General features: G+C 36.4%; 3 protein-coding genes across 9 annotated transcripts in view; all 3 read left to right on the forward strand.

Moving 5' to 3' along the window:
* LOC111196375 (zinc finger protein OZF) overlaps positions 1 to 20046 on the forward strand; it is a 28757-nt gene extending 8711 nt beyond the window's left edge. Inside the window, exons 1-4 of one of the 6 annotated variants that reach the window (XM_049480312.1) lie at positions 461 to 520; positions 12022 to 12230; positions 13474 to 17549; positions 18520 to 20046. In XM_049480312.1, the coding sequence (XP_049336269.1) occupies positions 13607 to 15010 (1404 nt within the window). In that variant the 5' untranslated portion in view covers positions 461 to 520; positions 12022 to 12230; positions 13474 to 13606 and the 3' untranslated portion in view covers positions 15011 to 17549; positions 18520 to 20046. Of the gene's footprint in view, positions 1 to 460; positions 521 to 5891; positions 6931 to 11858; positions 12231 to 13473; positions 17550 to 18519 lie in introns of those variants that run through there. The other 5 variants (XM_049480309.1, XM_049480313.1, XM_049480311.1 and 2 more) reach the window with 5 other exon arrangements.
* On the forward strand, positions 508 to 10434 carry LOC103034208 (zinc finger protein 420). 2 transcript variants are annotated; one of them, XM_022685610.2, is made up of 2 exons: positions 508 to 730; positions 9176 to 10434. In XM_022685610.2, the coding sequence occupies exon 2, from the start codon at positions 9228 to 9230 to the stop codon at positions 10038 to 10040; it is 813 nt and encodes a 270-aa protein (XP_022541331.1). In that variant the 5' UTR covers positions 508 to 730; positions 9176 to 9227; the 3' UTR covers positions 10041 to 10434. The 2 variants fall into 2 exon arrangements, with proteins under 2 accessions (XP_022541331.1, XP_049336264.1); XM_049480307.1 differs by lacking the exon at positions 9176 to 10434 and adding an exon at positions 2718 to 5777.
* LOC111196373 (zinc finger protein 664) lies at positions 19456 to 19995 on the forward strand. Its single transcript, XM_049480928.1, has one exon. It carries the CDS (start codon positions 19456 to 19458, stop codon positions 19993 to 19995), a length of 540 nt encoding a protein of 179 aa, XP_049336885.1.
* Positions 20047 to 22595: the final 2549 nt, after the last annotated feature.

Below are 22595 nucleotides of genomic sequence, written 5' to 3' on the forward strand. Positions count from 1 at the left end.
AAAGGTATCAAAAAAAGTATTGTTGGGAATCAAAAATTGAAAATGTAAAAAAGATACCCAGCCCTATATGGAGGATGAAAAATGACATAAGTATAAATAAATAAATAAATAAATACACAAATAATTGTATAGATAATCAAACGTTTTATGACTAAATCAATTCAATTAGTTTTATTGTCAGTACTGCATGTGTACAGGACATACAGAGAATTTAAATTACGTTACTCTCCTTCCCAGAAATTACAGCAAGTACACACAATACGTATATAAAATTAAAGACTGGGAGACACTATATGTACAATACAACAAGGACACAAATAGACATATGTGAGAGGAAATAGTGATGGGGGGGGGGGGGGGGTGTATTTATTTACTTATTGTATTTATTATTATTTTTTTATATATAATTTATATGTGTTTATTTATTTATATAGTTATTTATTTATTCGTTTATATGTGTATTTGTTTATTTATACTTTTATGTCATTTTTAGTCCTCCTTAGCTCTAGTCTAAATACAGGTGTGTTTTTAAAGCCAAAGCTGATCACGTGCTTCCACTGTAGCTCCTCCTCCGTCCAGAGAGTGGCGCTGTTGTTGTAGTGAAAGTGTAATAATGTGTAGAAGAAGGGTTGTGTTGTTATTGATCGGCTGTTCTTCAGGTTCTGCAGGTTTTATTCTGGGTTTATAAGGAGCTGGAGAGGAGAATCAGGAGCTGCTCTCTTTAATAAAGGTAACTTTTACCTGTTCAGCAGGTGATCACAGTCTGTACAATACAGATAAACACTAATTACTGCTGCAATTAAACAGACTGATCACATCACTGTAATTAACGTTACACTAACGCATCTATAATATTAGAATATCATTAAAAAAACAACTTTATTTTAGTAATTCAGTTGAAAATGTGAAACTCATATTATATAAATATATATATATTTAATATTAATCATCTTCCTAAATTTCTCTCTTATAGAGTCTATTTTCAATAAGATGCAGGGGGACAAACTGTGGAATGATTTTAACCATTTGTCCAAAAAAATGTTCATCTGTCAAACATTATAAACCATGTTTAAAAGATCATTCGATTAATGTTTTGTCATCACTATTTTTTCTTGTGTGTGTTTTATATTTGGAATGGAAAGGTAGAGGCTAATATTAAGCCCATGTTAGGTTGTTTTTTGCTTTTACCTGCACTGTATTTTATAGCTATTTGCAGTATGGGTATGTTGTTGTTGTTGTTGTTGTTGTTTTGTGCAAACAGTATCACCTTACCTTATGTCAGTCTGTGACATTAGAGTAATAAAAGAGAATCTGGCCTGTGGGAAAGTAGTTCTTTCCAGTGTAAATAGTCTATTCAGTCTATTCCTTGAGTGAGCTGCCACAGCATCCTCTGAAAAAAGTACATCTTGATGATATCCAGAGGAGTGTGATAATAAATACAATGTAAGAAATTATTTTTTATCATGTTAAAGTAACTACAGAATTTGCCATTAATTCATTACAGCAGCCACACCTGACACCTGTATTACTATAGCCCACATCAACCTAATCACTTTTTATGTACACACTACTCACATATTTTAGCTCCACAACACACATTTAATAATATCTAATATCATTTAAACCTGATTCAGTATGACATACACACTAATAATGGGTCTGGTAAAAAGCTGAATCCAGTTAAAGTAAACATTGGGCGAATTAACCAATAACTGATATTTAGAGCAGTATTTACTCACAAAATCAATGAAGTTGAATTGTTAGATTGTTAGGTTAGCTAGCTTTTTTGTTTTAATAACTATCAAAGTTGGTACATTCCGCATTTTATCGAGTCCTAGTTAATAATGCCTTCAAAACATGCAGTGTATTGTATTCACGAGATGAACACATAACATAATATAATAAGTAAAGGTTATTTTTACTAGTTAGGGAGCTGACTGATTTAATGACAATAAAACCCTCTTGACTTAATTTAGGATTTCCACACTGTTTAATAGTTTGGCTGGATTGAGTGTTTTCGTAAACAGGAGTTTCTCTCCTGTAGGTTAGCTGAGTTAGCTGAGCTGAGCTAAATCAACTGGTTAGCGTTAGCTAGGTGTTAGCGTTAGCTAGCCGGTAATGTAGCCCGTTAGCGTTAGCTAGTCTGTTAGCGTTAGCTAGTCTGTTAGCGTTAGCTTGCCGGTTAGCGTTAGCTTGCCTGTTGGCGTTAGCTAGTCTGTTGGCGTTAGCTAGTCTGTTAGCGTTAGCTTGCCGGTTAGCGTTAGCTTGTCTGTTAGCGTTAGCTAGTCTGTTGGCGTTAGCTAGTCTGTTGGCGTTAGCTAGTCTGTTGGCGTTAGCTTGCAGGTTAGCGTTAGCTTGAGGATAAAAGCATATTTATTACCTTCAAAGCATATCAGACTGAAAACTACATGAAACTGTCTGATAAGCACAACCTAAATGTGTTCATGTTGGTGCATTTCGATGGTGCATTACACACTTAATAGATAGACTGATAGGTAGTTTACATGTATGTACATATAAAAAAAATAGTTAATTTATTAATATGCTATACCATATGTCTCTTTGTTAGGAAATTAGTTGGATGAAAGCAGGTATTTGTAACGTGTAACAGCGTCCTGTATCATTACTACATCTCTGCTGTTTGTAACGAACCAAACCGTGCGAAAATCGGGTATAAATTGGTAGAGCACTCACAATTTTTAAATTTTTCTTCTCAGTTACCGTCACACTCCCACTACAAGAACATATGGACATTCCATAACCAGAAATACTGCTGAAAACAATAAAGGGTGAAAGTATGGTTTCCAGAGGAAGCTCCACAATGCAGCAGAGAATGGAAGGCAAAGCGAGCACAGAAGATAAACCGCATCACTGCTCCGAGTGTGGAAAGAAATTTGCAAGTCTGGATTACCTAAGAAAACACCAGCGCTTTCACACAGAAGAGAAGCCATATAACTGTTCAGAGTGTGGAAAGTGTTTTATAGAACTGCGTACTCTTCAGGAACATCAGTACATTCATACAGGAGAGAAACCGTATCACTGCGCCGAGTGCGGGAAGAGTTTTAGACAGGGAAGTACCTTTAAAATCCATCAGCGCACTCACACTGGAGAGAAACCGCATTACTGCTCAGATTGTGGAAAGAGGTTTACAAATAGAACTAATTTAATGGTCCACCGGCGCATTCACACTGGAGAGAAACCGTATCAGTGCCCAGACTGTGGGAAGAACTTTTCATGCGTAGATTACATGAAGAGACACCAGCGCATTCACACGGAAAATAAGCAGTACGACTGTTCGGTTTGTGGGAAAAGCTTCGCAGAACCGAACTACCTGAAGAAACACCAGCGCATTCACACAGGAGAGAATCTGTTTCACTGCACAGAGTGCGGGATGAGTTTTACGGGATCACGTAACCTGCAGGAACACCAGCGCGTTCATACAGGAGAGAAACCGTATCACTGCTCAGAGTGCGGGATGAGCTTTAGTCACGGAAGTACCTTAAAAAAACACCAGCGCGTTCACACTGGAGAGAAACCGTATCAGTGCTCGGAGTGTGGGAAGAGCTTTAGAAAGGTAACCAACCTAACATTGCACCAGCGCATTCACACTGGAGAGAAACCGTATCAATGCTCAGACTGCGGGAAAAAATTCACAAATTCAGTTTATCTAAAAAAGCACCAGCGCATTCACACTGGAGAGAAGCAGTATAGCTGTTCGGTTTGTGGAAAAAGCTTTGCAGATATAAATTACCTGAAGAAACACCAGCATATTCACAAAGGAGAGAAACCATTTTACTGCTCAGACTGCGGAAAGAATTTTACAGAACTGCGTACTCTTCAGGCTCATCAGCACATTCATACAGGAGAGAAACCGTATCAGTGCTCCGAGTGTGGTAAGAAGTTCGCAAGTCTGGATTACCTAAGAAAACATCAGCGCATTCACACAGGAGAGAAACCACATAACTGTTCAGACTGCGGAAAGAGTTTTACCGAACTGCGTAATCTTCAGGAACATCAGTTCATTCATACAGGAGAGAAACCGTATCAATGCTCAGTGTGCGGGAAGAGTTTTAGACAGGGAAGTACCTTTACAAAACATCAGCGCACTCACACTGCAGAGAAACCGTATTACTGCTCAGATTGCGGGAAGAGGTTTACAAATAGAACTAATTTAATGATCCACCAGCGCATTCACACTGGAGAGAAACCGTATCAGTGCCCAGACTGCGCGAAGAGCTTTTCATGCGCAGATTACATGAAGAAACACCAGCGCATTCACACGGAAAACAAGCAGTAAAACTGTTCGGTTTGTGGTAACATTTTCGCAGAACCGAATTACCTAAAGAAACACCAGTGCATTCACACCGGAGAGAATCTGTTTCACTGCTCGGAGTGCGGGATGAGTTTTACGGGATTACGTAACCTCTGTGGTGCCCAGCTCGAGAACTCCAAGCTCTACACATCCCCCTGTTAAGATAGAACCTGAATCATACGGACTAATTTATGGCTACATTCACATTACCAGGCTGAAGTGACTCAAATTAGATTTTTTGCGCAATGTGGCTCAGATCTGATTTGTTCATGGCTGTGTGATCGTGACAAATATGATTTTTCCCAATCAGATTTGAGCCACTTTCATATGTGGTCCTAAATCAGATACATATCCAATCTATGGACATGCGACATGAATGTGAACGGTCAAATCTGAATTCATGCTTCTTTTTGCTTTTACGCATTAGCATTAGCGTTATGTGCTTCTCTCTCATACTCTGCAAAAACAGCAAAAGCAAACCGCCTGGCCTTTTTTCTCCTCCTGGACCTGATCATGAACTTCAGAGCAGCTGTTTACTCTCCACTCCAGCAAAAGATGCTCCACATATGAGCTGCTAACTCATCCATTTCCCTTTATAAAGCTACGAGTCTCTCCTCTCTCTAATAGGAGGGTTTTTGTTGTTGGTGAAGAAGGAGAGTTTCGGGGACAGATTTTTTCACATTACGCACAGATACAGATCACTTACATTTACAGTGAATGTGAACCTTCAAGATAGTTAAATCCCATCTGAGCAAAAAATCGGATTTCAACAATGTGGCTTGTAATGTAAACATGGCCTATGCTAACCATGTACTAGACAACTTTTTAGTCAAAGACAAAGATTTTGCAAAGACTGGGGATCTTGCAGGGTCACTATTTGCAGGACCGTAACTGGATTCTTTCTGAGATTATTCATTTTTTAAAATATTATTATTACTACTCTTAAACACTCCACAGATCCACCAGTTTCTCCTCCTTTTCTACAATTTTCTCACCGGAGTCTCTTCCATGTCCAGTTTCGCAAGCGTTCCCGCACTAGCCTTGCGGCTTCCTGTAGCTCTTCTCCTATTGGTTGTTGACATTGTTCATGTCACTATTTGCGTGAGCCAAGTTTCACGACTCAAGAATATTAAACACTGATGATTTTATCTGAACGCAGGAAGAGAAAAAAAATGACTTAAACCTTCAATCCAAACCACTTTACATTGAACTAACGAGACGACGCCACCACAACTCAACTCTAACACAACTCTCATGATTTTATTCCAACGCTGGAAATTTGTCGGTGACAGAGAAATCAATTAAAAATTGTTTTTTTAATTAGATATTAGAATGAGATATCATGTGTTTTATATGTATTTTTTACTGTACATATAGTTGTTGTATGTGGAAATCAGTGGGTGTGTGATGATGCCCTGCAATAAACTGGCAGTACAGCTGGGTATTGAAATCCGATACAGAAAAAGTCACAGACTGAAATGTCTTGGTAATATTAAAAAAGTCTACATACTTTGATAATTTGCATGAAACACACATAAACGCAGGGAGTGCGTTTACAGCAAGGTAAAAGTGGTGTTGAAGTGATCTAACTCGACAAGTTAATTAATTTTAAAGTGATTGACAATACTAACCACCACAGATACCATAGCAACACCTTAGCAACCACCTAGCAACCACTTAGCAAAACAAATAGCAATCACCACAGATACCATTTGACATTTGCACAGATGATTTTAATCGCCATTAATGGCTTAAATATAGATTTTCTATTTTTGTTCCTAGAAGATGGTAGTCTTTCATGTCAGCTGTTCCAAATGAGTACAGTGTGTGAAAATAATAATTTAATTATTTTATTATTTGTTTTTGCAATGAAGAAAATGGTATCAAAAAAAGTATTATTGGGAATCAAAAATCATACCCAGCCCTATATGGAGGACGAAAAATGACATAAGTATGCATAAATAAATATGTAAATAAATACACAAACAATTGTGTAGATAATTAAAATAATAAATACGTTTATTTATTTATATATTTATTAACGACAGTATATCTATGTTTTAGTAGTTTGTATTGTTAAAACTGCATGTGTACAGGACATACAGATAATTGAAATTACGTTACTCTCCTTCCCAATTTTACAGCAAGTACAGAGAATAGATATTGAAGGGTGTGATAATATAAAAGAATGGGAGACACTATATTTACAATACAAAAAGGACACAAATAGACATACGTGAGACAGAAAACAATAGTGCAATAGTAATAGTGCAAATATAATTATATATTTAATTATTTATGCGTGTTTTTATTTATCTATATAGTTATTTATGTATTCGTTTATATGTGCACTTATTTATTTATACGTAGGTAACTGTTCGTCCTCCGTAGCTCTAGTCTCAATACAGGTGTGTTTTTGAAGCTGAAGCTGATCACGTGCTTCCACTGTAGCTCCTCCTCCGTCCAGAGAGTGGCGCTGTTGTTGTAGTGAAAGTGTAATAATGTGTAGAAGAAGGGTTGTGTTGTTATTGATCGGCTGTTCTTCAGGTTCTGCAGGTTTTATTCTGGGTTTATAAGGAGCTGGAGAGGAGAATCAGGAGCTGCTCTCTTTAATAAAGGTAACTTTTACCTGTTCAGCAGGTGATCACAGTCTGTACAATACAGATAAACACTAATTACTGCTGCAATTAAACAGACTGATCACATCACTGTACAGAAAACCACCAATACTCTGTATTTCTCTCACTGACTCATCGGATTATGACTAAATACGAAGGTATAAGATTATAGACCAAAGTCTTGGCTGTTCAGCAATGTCTGCTCATTTTGTATTTGGTATAAAATAGAAATATTTTTACTAGGGGTGGGCGATATGGCTCTAAAATAATATCACGATATTTCAGGGTATTTTTGCGATAACGATATACTTGGCGATATAGGAAAACTAAAATAATTCATTAATTTCAGAAATATAGTATAATAGTATAACAGTATAATCATAATGTGGCAAAATAAATAATATAGCATAAAATAATATAATGCAGCAAATAATATTGCAGAATATTTAGTGCATGCATATAAACTGCAAACTAAAACAATTATACAATAAATACACCTAAAGCTTCACAGTAAATAATAGACTCTAGACCTATTATCACGATATGGATTTTTAATATCATGATATTTCTGTCACAATATATTGCCCACCCCTAATTTTCACTTTTCACACATTTTTCAGCACCATCAGGTAATTAGAATATCATTTAAAAGTTGCTTTATTTCAGTAATTCAGTTAAAAATGGGAAACTCAAATATTATATAGCTGTATTACACACAGAGTGATCTATTTTATGTGTTTATTATTTATTATTTTTTCTTCCAGTAGCATTAAGGTGTACACAATATGTGCATCAATATGTAAAGTAGTACATTTACAATATAATTCATGAGAATTAAAAATGATGTTTAAAAAACACACATACTTAAATCTACTTAAGTTTTAATCAGAAGATATATGAAAAAAGCCCTCAAAAATGTATTTAAAATTTAAAATCTATATAGGTTAATTACAACTGAAACATACTTTTATAAGTTGCCAAAATTTGTTTTAAATTGTTAGTACATTTAGTATGTATTTAAGAAGAAGTGTGCCATATAATACCGTACGCAATAATATTGCCAATATTTTTTAATATGATGAACAATATATGCTGAAATATGGTACCATATCACCCGCCTCTAGTCATCACATCAGGGTTCTACTTTTTTACTGTTTTCATCAAAAGAACAATTCACACTGTTCTCATTTCCCATTATATATCTACTGGAGACAGATTATATCTGTCCAGTGTCATTTATTTTAATTTAAAATAGAAAAAAATAATAAATAAAAGAAATACTAATTTTAAATCAACATTTAATATATATAAGTAAAATATAAATGTAAAATAAAAAATTCTAAAAGAGCATAAAAAACAAATCGACATAAAAAGTAAAGAATTGATAAAATATTAAAGAAATAAAAATATAATAATGAAAGTAAAGTAAAATGATGAGAAATTATTAAATCAGTAATAAGCTAAGAACATAAGAATAAAAATATAAAACATTGGAATAAAAAAATATAAAAATAAATAAATAAAATAATTTTAAAAAATAATAAGAAAAAGATAAAGATAAACTAATAAAAAGGGGTGTGCCATATCATACTGTATGCAATAATACAAAATAACTTTCATTTTGATGCAGTATTATTTTTTTATTCAGTGTTTTGTCATATCACTAAGAGTATCATTATCACGAAAATACCTCTCCTACCCCTATATTTAAGTATGTATTCATTTTATTGTTTAATCATTTAATCAACCTTTATTTCCACTCGGAAATACATTAAAGGTGACCCTCATTTAGACAAAATGTGATAAATAAATAAAATATAAATACAATTAAAGAAATAGACGGCTAAAATAACACCACGATTATTGAAAAGTAAAAGATGGAACTAAAATAAATAATAAATAATAATAAGTTTAGAAAGTATAAAAAAAAATAAAAGGATTCAATAAAAAAGGTTGAAGGCCAAAAGTAAAACCAGTGATAAAAAAATAACAGGGTAAAATGAATCAAATAAAGAAAATAAAAGGGCTGAAATAAAGAAAACTCAACTAAAACAGTTACAGGCTGTCTGATGGTTAGATATTAAAAGTTTTAAATGATTTAGTGACTCCAGTAAGTTTTAGAGTTTCCTGTAGTGAATTCCAGCTCACTGGTGCACTGTAGCTAAAAGCAGATTTTCTCAGTTCACTGTTAAAAGTATATACTTTTAAAAATATACTTAAATGCATTTAATTTTTCTTTTCCAAGGGCATCTGGACGTTCCATAACCAGGATTATACTGAAACCGTAAATCGACAATATGGTGTCTAGAAAAAACACCGTAAAGCAGCAGGAAGTGAAGTGCAGTGCCAGCGTTCACCGCTGCTCGGACTGTGGGAAGAGTTTTCGAAAACCGTATAACCTGCACGCACACCGGCGCATTCACACCGGAGATAAACCGTATCGCTGCTCAGAGTGTGGGAAAAGTTTTAGGCACGGAACTACCTTAAGAAATCACCAGCGCGTTCACACAGGCGAGAAACCGCACAAGTGCTCCAAGTGTGAAAAGGGATTCAGCCAAAGGAGTTCCCTCAAGAAACACGAGGTCATGCACTCGGAGCAGAAACTTTTTACCTGTTTCTACTGTTCCAAGAGTTTTACACAAGACGTTTATCGCCGAATTCACCAGCGCATTCACACCGGAGAAAACCTGTTTTACTGCTTAGAGTGCGACAAGACGTTTACAGAAATGCACGTCCTGCAGAAGCACCAGCGCATTCACACCGGGGAGAAACCGTATGACTGCGTAGAGTGTGGGAGGAGCTTCAGATTCAACAGTATTCTCACGAGACACATGAGAACTCACACCGGAGAGAGGCCGTACTCCTGCTCAGAGTGCGGGAAAAGCTTTAAACAGTACAGTAATCTCTCAAAGCACCAGATGATCCACACTGGAGAAAAGCCGTTTAACTGCTTAGTCTGTGGGAAGAGTTTCAGAGAGAAAACTAAACTCAAAATACACCAAGAAATTCACACCAGAGAGAAAACGAAAACCTGTTTAGAAACTACCGCCGTGGAGCCCAGCAAAACATCTCCGCGCTCTACACATCCCCCTGAGAAGATCGATACCTGAACAGTCTAAAGCACTGCCACTATGATCGGGATATTGCTTGCCACCAGCTCCCAGAGCCCTGAGAGAGCACAGTTGTCCTTGCTCTCTCTCTGGGTGGGTACAGTACAGTAGATGGCGATCTTCTTTCCCCTCATCACTCCTAGGGTGATGTGGATCAGCACAAGGCTGCGTCTGTGAGCTGATGTATCAGAACCGAGTCGCTTTGCATTTCTCTGAGTGTTAGCGCTGTGATGCTACTCGGCAAAAAAGAGTCAAAAAGGCGGAGTCTGACTTCACATGTATCAGAGGAGGCGTGTGCCCTCCTGGTGTTGGGGAGCATCACTAGTGATAGGGGGGATATATAGCTGAGTAGAAGTGAGTGGGACTGTTGGCCTAGCAAATTTGAGAGAAAATGGGAAAAAATTAAAATTAAATAATATATATATATATATATATATATATATATATATATATATATATATATATATATATATATATATATATATAAACATGAGTTGCTGGAAACATGAGTCTGGAGGAAAATTGGGCACTGATAAATACATTTACTGTAAAAGAAAAAGACGTACATAAAGTATTAAAGTGTAACTAAGCCCCTTGATTTTAGCTGACTCCACCCAAATTTGCAGAAAGGGCACTGGGTGATGTATGGGTTTAGGGGCGGAGCAGTGGGGAGAGCTGATTGGGCTGAGCCGTGTGCCTTTGATTGTTGGATGTAAAAAAAAGGCTTTTTTTATAAAGGTTGGGAATTGTTTTTAAACCTTTAAAGCAGGACTGTTCTGTTTCATTGCTTCTCCAGTTTACTTTACTGTAAAACACAGTAAAAATTCATAATTGATGCTTTGTCCATTCTGTTTTGTTGAAATTTCCATCATACAATGTTTTAATGTGAACTAATTTTTGAAAAGGTGAAATTTTCTATATATTTAAAAGTATGAAAACTCAAAATAAATTTTAATAAGACTAAACCTGGTTTGTCATTTTCTTCTTGGTAAGCTACATCCTGTTAATTAACAGTTTGTGTGAATTACATTCTGCTGGGTGAAGTTGAACAAACTTTAGACCTAAACTTATTTCTTAGACTAAGAAATAAGTCCCCTCCCCCCCCCCCCCCCCCCCCCCCCCCCCAACTAGCATATGCCTTTGTTTATTTGCTAATTATTTTAATACAATTGTCAATTTTGGACTGAATTCCCACAAAACTGTAGTTTTCAACCTATTTTAGCTGATATGCAGAACCATGCTTAAATATTTATATTAAAAAAACCTAATAGCTAATGGAGGGTTTCCTTGTATGTGAAAAACACTTTTTCTATGATTTTTGACGATGTAGATAGTTCCAGGGCTGGCACTTACATTTCCATCATCACGTTTTATTTTTGTTACCCTATTTCTGACATATTTTGCAGCAATTAATTACTCAGTCACTCATTAAATATCACTATTTGCGTGAGCCGAGTCTCAGAACTACTGATAATATTAAACACGGTTGATTTTATCTAAACACCGGGATATGGAAGCCCATTCTCACAACCTAAAATATGGAAAAATTTCCAGCACATTTTTCTTTATTCTCATTATTTTAAGATATTAAGTCATTATTTTGAGATACCAAGTCATTATTTTGAGATACCAAGTCATTATTTTGAGATACCAAGTCATTATTTTGAAAGAAAAAACGTCCCCCCCCCAAAAAAAAAAAAAAAATCAAACACACTTGCTATCTCAGAATAATGACTTAATACCTTAAAATAATGACTTAGTATCTCAAAATAATGAGATCTGCGACAGAGAAATCGCTTTAAAATCATTCGGTGTAAGGTCGGTATTAGATGATCATTGAGATAATTCTCATGATTTTATAGGAATAATGAAGTGCTGCGGTCTCTACAGCGGTGAAGGAGGTCTCTCTTGGCCAATCAGTGGACTGTTGTAAGGACTTCTATCCAATCGGAGTGCAGGGGGCGGGGCTCTCAGAATATAGGTGTGTTTTTAAAGCCAAAGCTGATCACGTGATCCACTGTAGCTCCTCCTCCGTCCAGAGAGTGGCGCTGTTGTTGTAGTGAAAGTGTAATAATGTGTAGAAGAAGGGTTGTGTTGTTATTGATCGGCTGTTCTTCAGGTTCTGCAGGTTTTATTCTGGGTTTATATGGAGCTGGAGAGGAGAATCAGGAGCTGCTCTCTTTAATAAAGGTAACTTTTACCTGTTCAGCACTGTTCTCAGAGAACCCTTTATATCTAGAACACAGTCCATCTCATCAATAATGATCTGCAGCTGCGTCCAGAAACTTTTCTTACTCCTCCTTTACTCCTCTGCTCCTCCTCCTTTCCTACTCCTCCTCTCCTACCCTTCTACTCCTTTCCTTCTCCTACTCCTCTTTCTCCTTTCCTACCTCTTTTCTCCTCCTGCTTTCCTACTCCTCCTTCTTTTCCTTCTCCTACTACTCCTCCTCTCCTGCTTTCCTACTTCTCCACCTCTCCTACTCCTTTCCCACTCCTCCTTCTCTCCTCCTTTCATATTCATCCTCTCCTCCTCCTCTCCTACTCCTTTCCTTCTCCTTCTTTCATACACCTTTCCCTTACTTTCCTCCTCTGCTTGTCCATTCCTTCTCCTTATCTACTCCTCTTACTCCTTTCCTACATTTTTTCTCCTCCTCCTTTCCCACTCCTTCTTTCCTCCTTTCATATTCATCCTCTCATTTTCCACTCCTTCTCCTCTCCTACTCCTTTCCCATCCTGTCCTCCTATTCCTCCTTTCATACTCCTTCTGTGGCTGTGTCCATCTACTTTCCTCCTCTGCTTGTCCATTCCTTCTCCTTATCTACTCTTCTTACTCCTTTCCTACCTCTTTTCTCCTCCTGCTTTCCTACTCCTCCTCCTTCTTTTCCTTTTCCTCCTTCTTTTTCTTCTCCTACTACTCCTCCTCTCCTGTTTTCCTACCTCTCCACCTCCCCTACTCCTTTCCCAATCCTCCTTTCATATTCATCCTCTCCTTCTCCACTCCTTCTCCTCTCCTACTCCTTTCCCATCCTGTCCTCCTGAAAATCTCTCCTGAAAAGTGTGTAGCGCTTCTACTTATTTACAGTAAGCTTAGATTTCAAATATTTTTAACAGCGCTTAGCGCTGGTAATTGCTGACCGATAGTTCTACACTGAGGAATTCTGAGTGTTCAGCTAACACGGTAAACATGCAGACTACAGTCCGATATATTCACCTTTGAATGACGAAAGAGTTCGTGCTTGTGTTAGCGGCTAATGCTTATACTGCTCCAGCCTTAGTGCTGGAGAAACTTCACTGAAACTCCTATAAAAACTTGCATTTAAAGTGATTTATTGCAGTATAATGCCGTGATTAATCTAATTACATTTTTTAAACAATTGACACCACTAATTATTTTCTATTATAACTATTTTTGTTTCTTTCTTTTTTCCTTCAGAAATGAACAGTTGGAAGTCTGGAAGCTGTTCTGCTCCTACAGTTTACGCTCCTGCACAGTCTAAATTCATCTCCGAATAAACAAAAAAAAAACTAGGCCATAGCATATAGTTAATCAATACTGAAAAAAAGACATGGTGTCCAGAAGAATCTCTGGAACTCAACAGAAGTCTTCTGATGACATTTATACATCTCCAAAAACAACGCAGAAAGCAAATACAAATACGACAGACAGCAAGCGCTGCTTAGAATGTGGGAAGACTTTTACAAGGTTGAGTTATCTCCAGATACACCAGCTCCTTCACACTGGAGAGAAGCCTCATCACTGCTCTGAGTGCGGGAAGAGTTTCAGATGTGGAAGTCAGTTAACAACACACCAGCGCATCCACACTGGAGAGAAGCCTTACGACTGCCCTGAGTGCGGGAAGAGTTTCAGACATGGGAGTACCTTAAAAAAACATCTTCTCTGTCACACCGGAGAGAAACCGTACAAGTGTGAAGAGTGTGGAAAACAATATTCACAACTCAGTTCCCTCCAGAAACACCAGCTGGTTCACTTTCCACAGGAACCCTGTAAATGTTCGTTTTGTGGAAAGAGTTTTCATCACAGGTCTAATCTCAAGAGCCACCAGAAAATCCACACTGAGGAAAAACCGTATCGCTGCTCGGAGTGCGGGAAGACGTTCGCCCAGATGTCTTATCTAAGAATCCACCAGCGCCATCACAAAGAAGTGAAGCCTCATGTCTGCTCAGAGTGCGGGAAGGGTTTCACACATCTGCGTAACCTCCAGGTTCACCAGCGCATTCACACCGGAGAGAAACCGTATCCCTGCTCGGACTGCGGGAAGAGTTTCGCAGGTCAAAGTAGCCTAAACACGCACCAGCGCATTCACACAGGAAAGAAGCCCCACAGGTGCTCAAAGTGCGGGAAGAGATTCAAGTTTCACTGCGACCTCCAGGAACACCAGCTCGTTCACTCGGAACAGAAACCCTACACCTGTTCCTACTGCGGCAAGAGTTTTGCCCAAGAAGCTTATCTCCAAAAGCACCGGCGCATTCACACCGGAGAGAAACTGTATTACTGCTCAGAGTGCGACAAGAAATGCACGACTTTAGGCGCCCTGAAAGCACACCAGCGCGCTCACACCGGCGAGAAACCATTTCACTGCTCAGTTTGCGGGAAGAGTTTCATGTGGAGTGGATCCATCGAGAGGCACCAGCGCATTCACACTGGAGAAAAGCCCTATCGCTGCTCTGAGTGTGGGAAGAACTTCCGAGGATTGAGCGACCTGTCGATTCACCGTCTCGTTCACACGGAACTGAAGCCCTTTACCTGCTCAGACTGTGGGAGGAGCTTTAAATTGGCGTATGCCCTCAAAGAACACCAGCGCGTTCACACTGGAGAGAAACCGTTTTGCTGCTCAGTGTGTGGAACAGGTTTCCGCCAGAGCGGTAATCTCACAAGACACCAGAGAATTCACGATCGAGAGAAGCTGGACGTGGACGATGGCTCAGATCTGCCAGACATCCAGACATAATCAATGTTGATAATTATAGTTTACAGCCAATGAAAACCCAAAAATCAGTGTCTCCAATAATTAGAATATTATATAAGACCAATTGGCCAATTTACTTTTGATATGCAGTGTGGGCAGTGTGCCAAGTCCTGCTGGAAAATGAAATCCACATCTTTATAAAAGTTCAGCAGAGGGAAGCTGTAAGATATGAAGTGCTGTAAGATTTTGTGGGAAAACAAAACTGCACTGACTTTAGACTTGATAATAAAACACAGTGGATCAACACCAGCAGATGACATGTCTCTCCAAACCATCACTGATCATCAGTAAATTTTACATTTCATTTATAAATCAAAGGAAGCAGAGTCTGGAGGAAGAGTGGAGAGACACACAGTCCAAACTGCTCGAGGTCTAGTGTGAAGTTTCCATCAATCAGTGATGGTTTGGAGAGTCATGTCTGTCATCTGCTGGTGTTGATCCACTGTGTTTTTATTATCAAGTCTAAAGTCAGTGCAGTTTTGTTTTTCCCACAAAATCTTAATGCTTCCTCTCTCTACTGAAAACTACTTTTATAGAGATGCAGATTTTATTTTCCAGCAGGACTTGGCACACTGCCAAAAGTACCAGTTGGTCATAATCCTCATCAGCAAAAAAAAATAATTATATAATATATATTTTATATAATATATATACACAAACATTCATAACATCAATTGCAGCACTGAGCAATTTACTTTCACTCTGTCCAAGACCTAATCCTGAGTCCCAGTAAATCTGGGATCCTCAGATTTCACGGTGACCTTCAGCAGGAAGAACCCAGTAAGACGAAGGCAAATGGGTCCATGAAATTGGCTGCAACACAAGCCAAACGCTTGATCAATCAACGCTTGTTGGTTTTCTTTTCATAAAAATTCTTTATAAAAATTCTGCACCCATAACTCCAATACCTTTAATTTTATAAAAATTGAATTAAATTTTCTAGCAGATTTACAATTTATGAAGTGATGTTGGGATTGAAGTAATAGATTTTTCAAGTTTAAGCACCAATAAATATTTTACCTAAAAAATTAACCCTGTGTTAATTTCAGAAAAACTCAGAAAATAAAAGATCCTTTTCTAGAAACGTGTTGCAGATGAGGACCTACAAGTTGGTCATATCGGACATGTCTGTTCTGAGATAGAAACACACACTGAGATCCTGGATCTGTAACTGGATGGTGTCCAATTAAGACTTTGCTCCAGAGAGATAGAAGAGGTAATGTAAAAAGGGGAAAATTTTATTAGTGTTGATACAACACTATCAAAACAGACCATTTTTATTACAAAATAATATTTTTTATTCCAAAACAAAGTACTAAACTGCCATGTAATTGATTTTAAATATGCATCTTGTCTTAAATAACCACATAAAAATATCACACAACAACAATTCTGTGATTAATCATAATAAAGATTATGAATCTTTTTTTTTTTAATCCTGGTATTTCTCTGTGTGTTTTTTATTTATTACAGGGAGTCAGTAATAATAGTATAGTGTGGTTTATTAGGCCTGGGAGACACCCGAGAGCCTTCATTAACGCGACAGTTTGAGAATTATCAGTGCGCACTTAATAATCTCATTCCCATGCCTTAATAAGTCGTGGCCATTAATTATTTTTTTAAACATGATGTCAACATATGGGCTCCGTACATTCTCGCCAACTAAAAAAAAAAATTTTATATATATATATATATATATATATATATATATATATATATATATATATATATATATATATATATATGTATCAAGCACCTTTTCTTTCTTATTACTAAGCTAACTGCTATCTCATTATTTTGAGATAGTTGGTTATTATTTTGATATATGAATTCATTATTTTGTGAGCAGTTTACTTAATAATAAGAAAAAATGTGTTTTTTTTTTTAGGTGGCGAGAATGGGCTTCCATACAGATCACAGGATCACAGGAAATCCCTTATAATAATAATTCTAATAAAACAAGAAAGTTCTATAAACTGTTTACTACAGTGCTCCTCTTTTCTATTTATTTATTTTTGTATACATTTTTGTATATAATACAATTCAACAACATAAAATAATGAAATAGACACAATATTGGGTCAAATTCACAACACGTACAACCAATATCACAAGTATACCAAAATAAAAACAAACCTAAACAAACAGAAAAAAAGAAAAGTTTGTTTCAAATAAAATTAAAAAGCTTCAAAATATCAATGGATTTATAACATTTCTTATTCTTTATTTGTCAAAAAATGGCCAGTGTGTGTATATAATTATATAAGTGTATATAAGTTATTTAATTATATAATTTCTTATAAATATCTCCTGCTGCACTACAGTGTTCCTCCCACAAAATATAAATACCGCATTCAGCAGGGCTGCAGGACTTTTATTTTGACAGCTTCTTCATTCTCACAGCGCTGCAGGGCTTTTATTTTGACAGCTGCCGCGTTTTAATAGCGCCGCGGTTTTCTGGTAGCTTCAGGTGGCGCAGCAGGAACTTCTGAAGGAAAAACCCGTATCTCCAGTTTTACAGGTGAGTTACTGCAGAAATATGCAGGTTTATAGAGTTAGAACAGCGCGCGAGAGAGAAAATCCTGTTATATTACCTCACTGCTGCAGGAAATAATCAGATTAAACTCACTAAACTCTATGCTAACTCACCCTATAGAAATGAATGGGTTTAGGCTAACTGCTAACAGGAGTAAACTCTCCCTGAGATAAACACATTTCTGTTCTTTTAATCTCTCTACATATATATATTTATACATTTTAGAGATTTGGTCATATGAATAGCTACGTTTTTAGAGGTAGAAGGCTAATTTAAGTTATAGTTCTTAAATGTGTAAATTGTAATAGTTCCTACATTTGTAAAAAGTTGTAATTTTGAAATTTGTAAATAGTAGTATTTTTTAAATTTGGAAATGGTTCTTAAATTTGGAAATAGTAATAGTTCTTAAATTTATAAATTGTAATAATTTTTACATTTGGAAATAGTAGTAGTTCTTAAATTTGTAAATAGAAGTAGTTCTTAAATTTGTTAATAGTAACAATTACTAAATTTATAAATAGTAATAGTTCTTAAATTTGGAAATAGTAATAGTTCCTTAAATTGTAAAAAGTAGTAGTTCTGAAATGTGTAAATAGTATTTTTTAAATTTGGAAATAGTAGTAGTTCCTAAATTTGGAAATAGAAGTAGTTCTTAAACTTGTTGATACTAATAGTTACTAAATGTTTAAAAAGTAATAGTTTTTAAATTTGGAAATAGTAATAGTTATCCTCATCTATAGCACAGTTGAGGAGCTGCAGAGGCAGAAATTACCACAATAAAAGTGTTTTTAATTTTAGGAAAAGTAAAAATTTTAAACAGGTCTGGTATGTTTCATCACTTCTAAGGAAGAACACATTTCAGCTACTAATAAAAAATATATGGTTTAGTGTATCTTTAAGATTCTGCTGCATTTTGAATTGATTTTAGGTTTTCTTTTGTCTTTGTTTCTTTCAGAAACGAGTGCTTTCAAGTTTCAGGACTTCTCCTGCTCTTAGCGTCCGGTTTCCAGCCTTGTTTAAATGTAGATTTATAAATTCCAGAATATTTTGCAAACAGATTGAGCTGCTGAAGATGGGGAAGAAAGTGGCATCCAAAAAAAACTCCAAAAAGCGAACGTCCTCTACAACAAAACGCACACAAACGAAAAAAAGTCCAGACAAGAAGAAAACTTACCGATGTTCAGACTGCGGGAAGAGGTTTGCTTCTAAGAGTGGTCTATACAAACATCGGCACGTTCACGCAGAAGAGAAATCGTATCTCTGTACAGACTGTTCGAAGAGTTTTGCTTCTAAGAGTGGTCTTTACAAACATCGGAAAGTTCACGCAGAAGAGAAACCGTATCACTGTTTTGACTGTGGGAAGAGTTATATTTCTAAGAGTGGTCTTTACAAACATCGGCACGTTCACGCAAAAGAGAAACTGTATCAGTGTTCAGACTGTCGGAAGAGTTTTGCTTCTAAGAGTGATCTTTACAAACATCGGCACGTTCATGCAGAAGAGAAACCGTATCTCTGTACAGACTGTCCGAAGAGTTTTGCTTCTAAGAGTGGTCTTTACAAACATCGGCACGTTCACGCAGAAGAGAAACCATATCACTGTTCAGACTGTGGGAAGAGTTATAAGCAGCAGATTCATTTCAGGAAACACCTGAGCGTTCACACTGGACAGAAACCGTTTCACTGCGCCGACTGTAGGATGAGTTTTACTACTCAGAGAAATCTACATATGCACCAGTTAGTTCACAGAGATACACCGTTTTACTGCCCAACGTGTGGAAAGACTTTTAATTTTCTGTCAAATCTACAATCCCATCTGCGCATTCACACTGGAGAGAAACCGTATCAGTGCTCAGACTGTGGGAGGAGATTTGCTCATCACCACACCCTCCAAATGCACCGGCGCATTCACACCGGAGAGAAACCGTATTACTGCCTGGACTGTGGGGTGAATTTCGCTCATCACGGTACTCTACGCCAGCACCAGCGCGTTCACCGCGGAGAGAGACCGTATAACTGCTCAGACTGCGGGAAGAATTTTACTCAGCAGTCTCATCTCAAAACTCACCGGCGCGTTCACACTGGAGAGAAACCGTATCAGTGCCCGGACTGCGGGAAGAGATTTAATCAAACGAGTCACCTCAAAGTGCACAAGCGCATTCACACCGGAGCGAAACCGTATCGCTGCCCGGACTGCGGGAAGAGATTTAATAACCACAGTTCTCTCATCGTACACCTCCGCATTCACACTGGAGAGAAACCGTATGAGTGCTCATTCTGCGACAAGACGTTTAATCAGTCGAGTTCTCTCAGAATTCACCACCGCCTTCACACAGGAGTAAAACCATATCACTGCTTTGCGTGCGAGAGGAGCTTCAGTAATTCAAGTTCGTTTAAGAGACACACGTGCATTAAGAAGTCAACGAAAACGTGACTCCTCTAAACCAGGGGTTCAAAACCCTAGAATATATATATATATATATATATATATATATATATATATATATATATATATATATCACACACATACAGTAGTGCTAAAAAATAGAAAAAATAGGAATAAAATTGCAAAGTTACTTTATTTCAGTAATTCTGCTAATAAAGTAAAACTCATATATTATATAAATGTTTTACACACAGAGTGATCTATTTTAAGCGTTTATTTCCTTTATTATAAAAAAAAGTTATATAAAATCAGTGTCTCCAAATATGAATATTATGCCAAGTCCTGCTGAAAAATGAAATCTGCTTCTCCATAAAAGTCCAAACCATCACTGATTGGTGGAAACTTTACACTAGAGCTCAAACAGCTTGAACTGTGTGTCTCTGCACTCTTGGAAATGTAAAATTTACTGATGATCAGTGATGGTTTGGAGAGACATGTCTGTCATCTGCTGGTGTTGATCCACTGTGTTTTATCATCAAGTCTAAAGTCAGTGCAGTTTAGTTTTCCCACAAAATCTTAAAGCACTTCATGCTTCCCTCTGATAACAACTTTTATGGAGATGCGGATTTCATTTTTCAGCAGGACTTGGCACACTGCCCACACTGCAGAAAGAACCAATTGGTCTTATATAATATTCTACATTTCTGAGAAACTGATTTTTGGGTTTTCATTGGCTGTAAGCCATAATCATCAACATCTATATAATATGAGTTTCACATTTTGAACTGAATTACTGAAATAAAGTAACTTTTTAATGATGTTAAAAAGCTGCAGTAGTGTATGTATATATTTTTTTCAATTTACAACCAAATAATGAGCTTCTTTGCTTTCTGTTACTTTGCACATAAAGTCTTGTGCTAGATACTTATCACCTCTGTATTTCCGTCCAAAGACCCTGTTTTTAACTATATAATCATGATGTGTAAACGCATAGCACATGAAATCCTCTTCAATCACTCTCTCATTATTAACACAACTAGCACCTTAATCACCTTCTTCACATATTAAATCACGTTTGCTGAACGATCTATATGTTTAAAATGTTTAAAACTTTTATTTTGCGAAACATACATTAAAAAAAAGGATAAAAAAAAATAAAACGCTGCTTTAAAACATTTCAGTTTCCAACAGTTTTATAAAAGCATGGGTAACTTGTTTATAGAATAAAAAAAGTTGTTAATTTAAACCAGTTACTGTAGACAGCTCTGGAAAAAAATAAGAGAGCACTTAAAAATGATGAGTTTCTTTGATTTTACCAAATTAAAAACCTCTGGAATATAATCAAGAGGAAGATGGATGATCACAAACCATCAAACCACCAAACTGAACTGCTTGAATTTTTACACCAGGAGTAAAGCAGCATAAAGTTATCCAAAAGCAGTGTGTAAGACTGGTGGAGGAGGAGAACATGATGCCAAGATGCATGAAATTAAAAACTGTGATTAAAAACCAGGATTATTCCACCAAATATAGATTATTTCTGAACTCTTAAAACTTTATGAATATGAACTTGTTTTCTTTGCATTATTTGAGGTCTGAAAGCTCTGCATCTTTTTTTTTTGTTATTTTAGTCATTTCTCATTTTCTGTAAATAAATGCTCTAAATGAGAATATTTTTATTTGGAATTTGGGAGAAATGTTGTCTGTAGTTTATAGAATAAAACAACAATGTTCATTTTACTCAAACATAAACCTATAAATAGCAAAATCAGAGAAACTGATTCAGGAACAGAAGTGCGACCTTCATTTTGCCCAGAGCTGTATATTTAAAATATACATTTATATATAAATATATATTATATACATATACATTTTATATATATATATATATATATATATATATATATATATATATATATATATATATAACCAAAATTTTTTAAACCATTTCAGGTTGAATGAAATGGTTTGACTGTTTGAATGAAACCTGTTACTGTATATAAGCATGGGCCGTGCAACATCTATCAAAGTCATGCAACCTGAAGTCTAGCTCCTCTGCTGGCTGGTTGCAGCAGTGTAGCTCTACTTATTTGCATATGTTCTCTTACCAGGTATCAAAGTGTTATTTTGCTATATTATAATTGTTAGAATGTATTTAGAGGGCAGTCCTGGTCCTAGAAGCACTCTTCCTGCACATATTTGTATTGTCTCTGATTGTTAAAGGCTTATTTAGTTGGATCAGTTGTGGTTAGATTAAGGTTAAACTGGATCATCTTGCAACTGAACAGAGTTGAGCTCCAGGACTGTCCTTATCTCACTGTACCAACCAATGACTTTTGGATTTTTTCTTCTTTTTTTTTTTTGCATTTTGCTAACATTTTGTGTTGACTTAACTCTGTAAAAAGACGTATATTTTGTTTATATCTAAACAAGCTTGTTGTAGGTTATCTACTAAAATGTCTTCTGTTATATCTGTTAAAAGATTTTGTTTTGTATCTGTTCTCTGTAGAGAAGCAATAAAGAGATTCTGAAAAAAAAATGTTTAGTCTCATAGCAAAGATCATTGAATAAAACTTGTTTGGTGGCATTACATTACATTACATTTAAAGGAGAACTCTGGTGTGAAATGGGCTTTGCGTGTATTCATT

Source organism: Astyanax mexicanus, chromosome 6 (assembly GCF_023375975.1).
Source record: "Astyanax mexicanus isolate ESR-SI-001 chromosome 6, AstMex3_surface, whole genome shotgun sequence".
Lineage (NCBI taxonomy): Eukaryota > Metazoa > Chordata > Actinopteri > Characiformes > Acestrorhamphidae > Astyanax > Astyanax mexicanus.

Coding starts and splice junctions, on each gene's coding strand:
- LOC103034208 (XM_049480307.1), top strand. CDS start 2,798: ATGGTTTCCAGAGGAAGCTCCACAATGCAGCAGAGAATGGAAGGCAAA.
- LOC111196373 (XM_049480928.1), top strand. CDS start 19,456: ATGCACCGGCGCATTCACACCGGAGAGAAACCGTATTACTGCCTGGAC.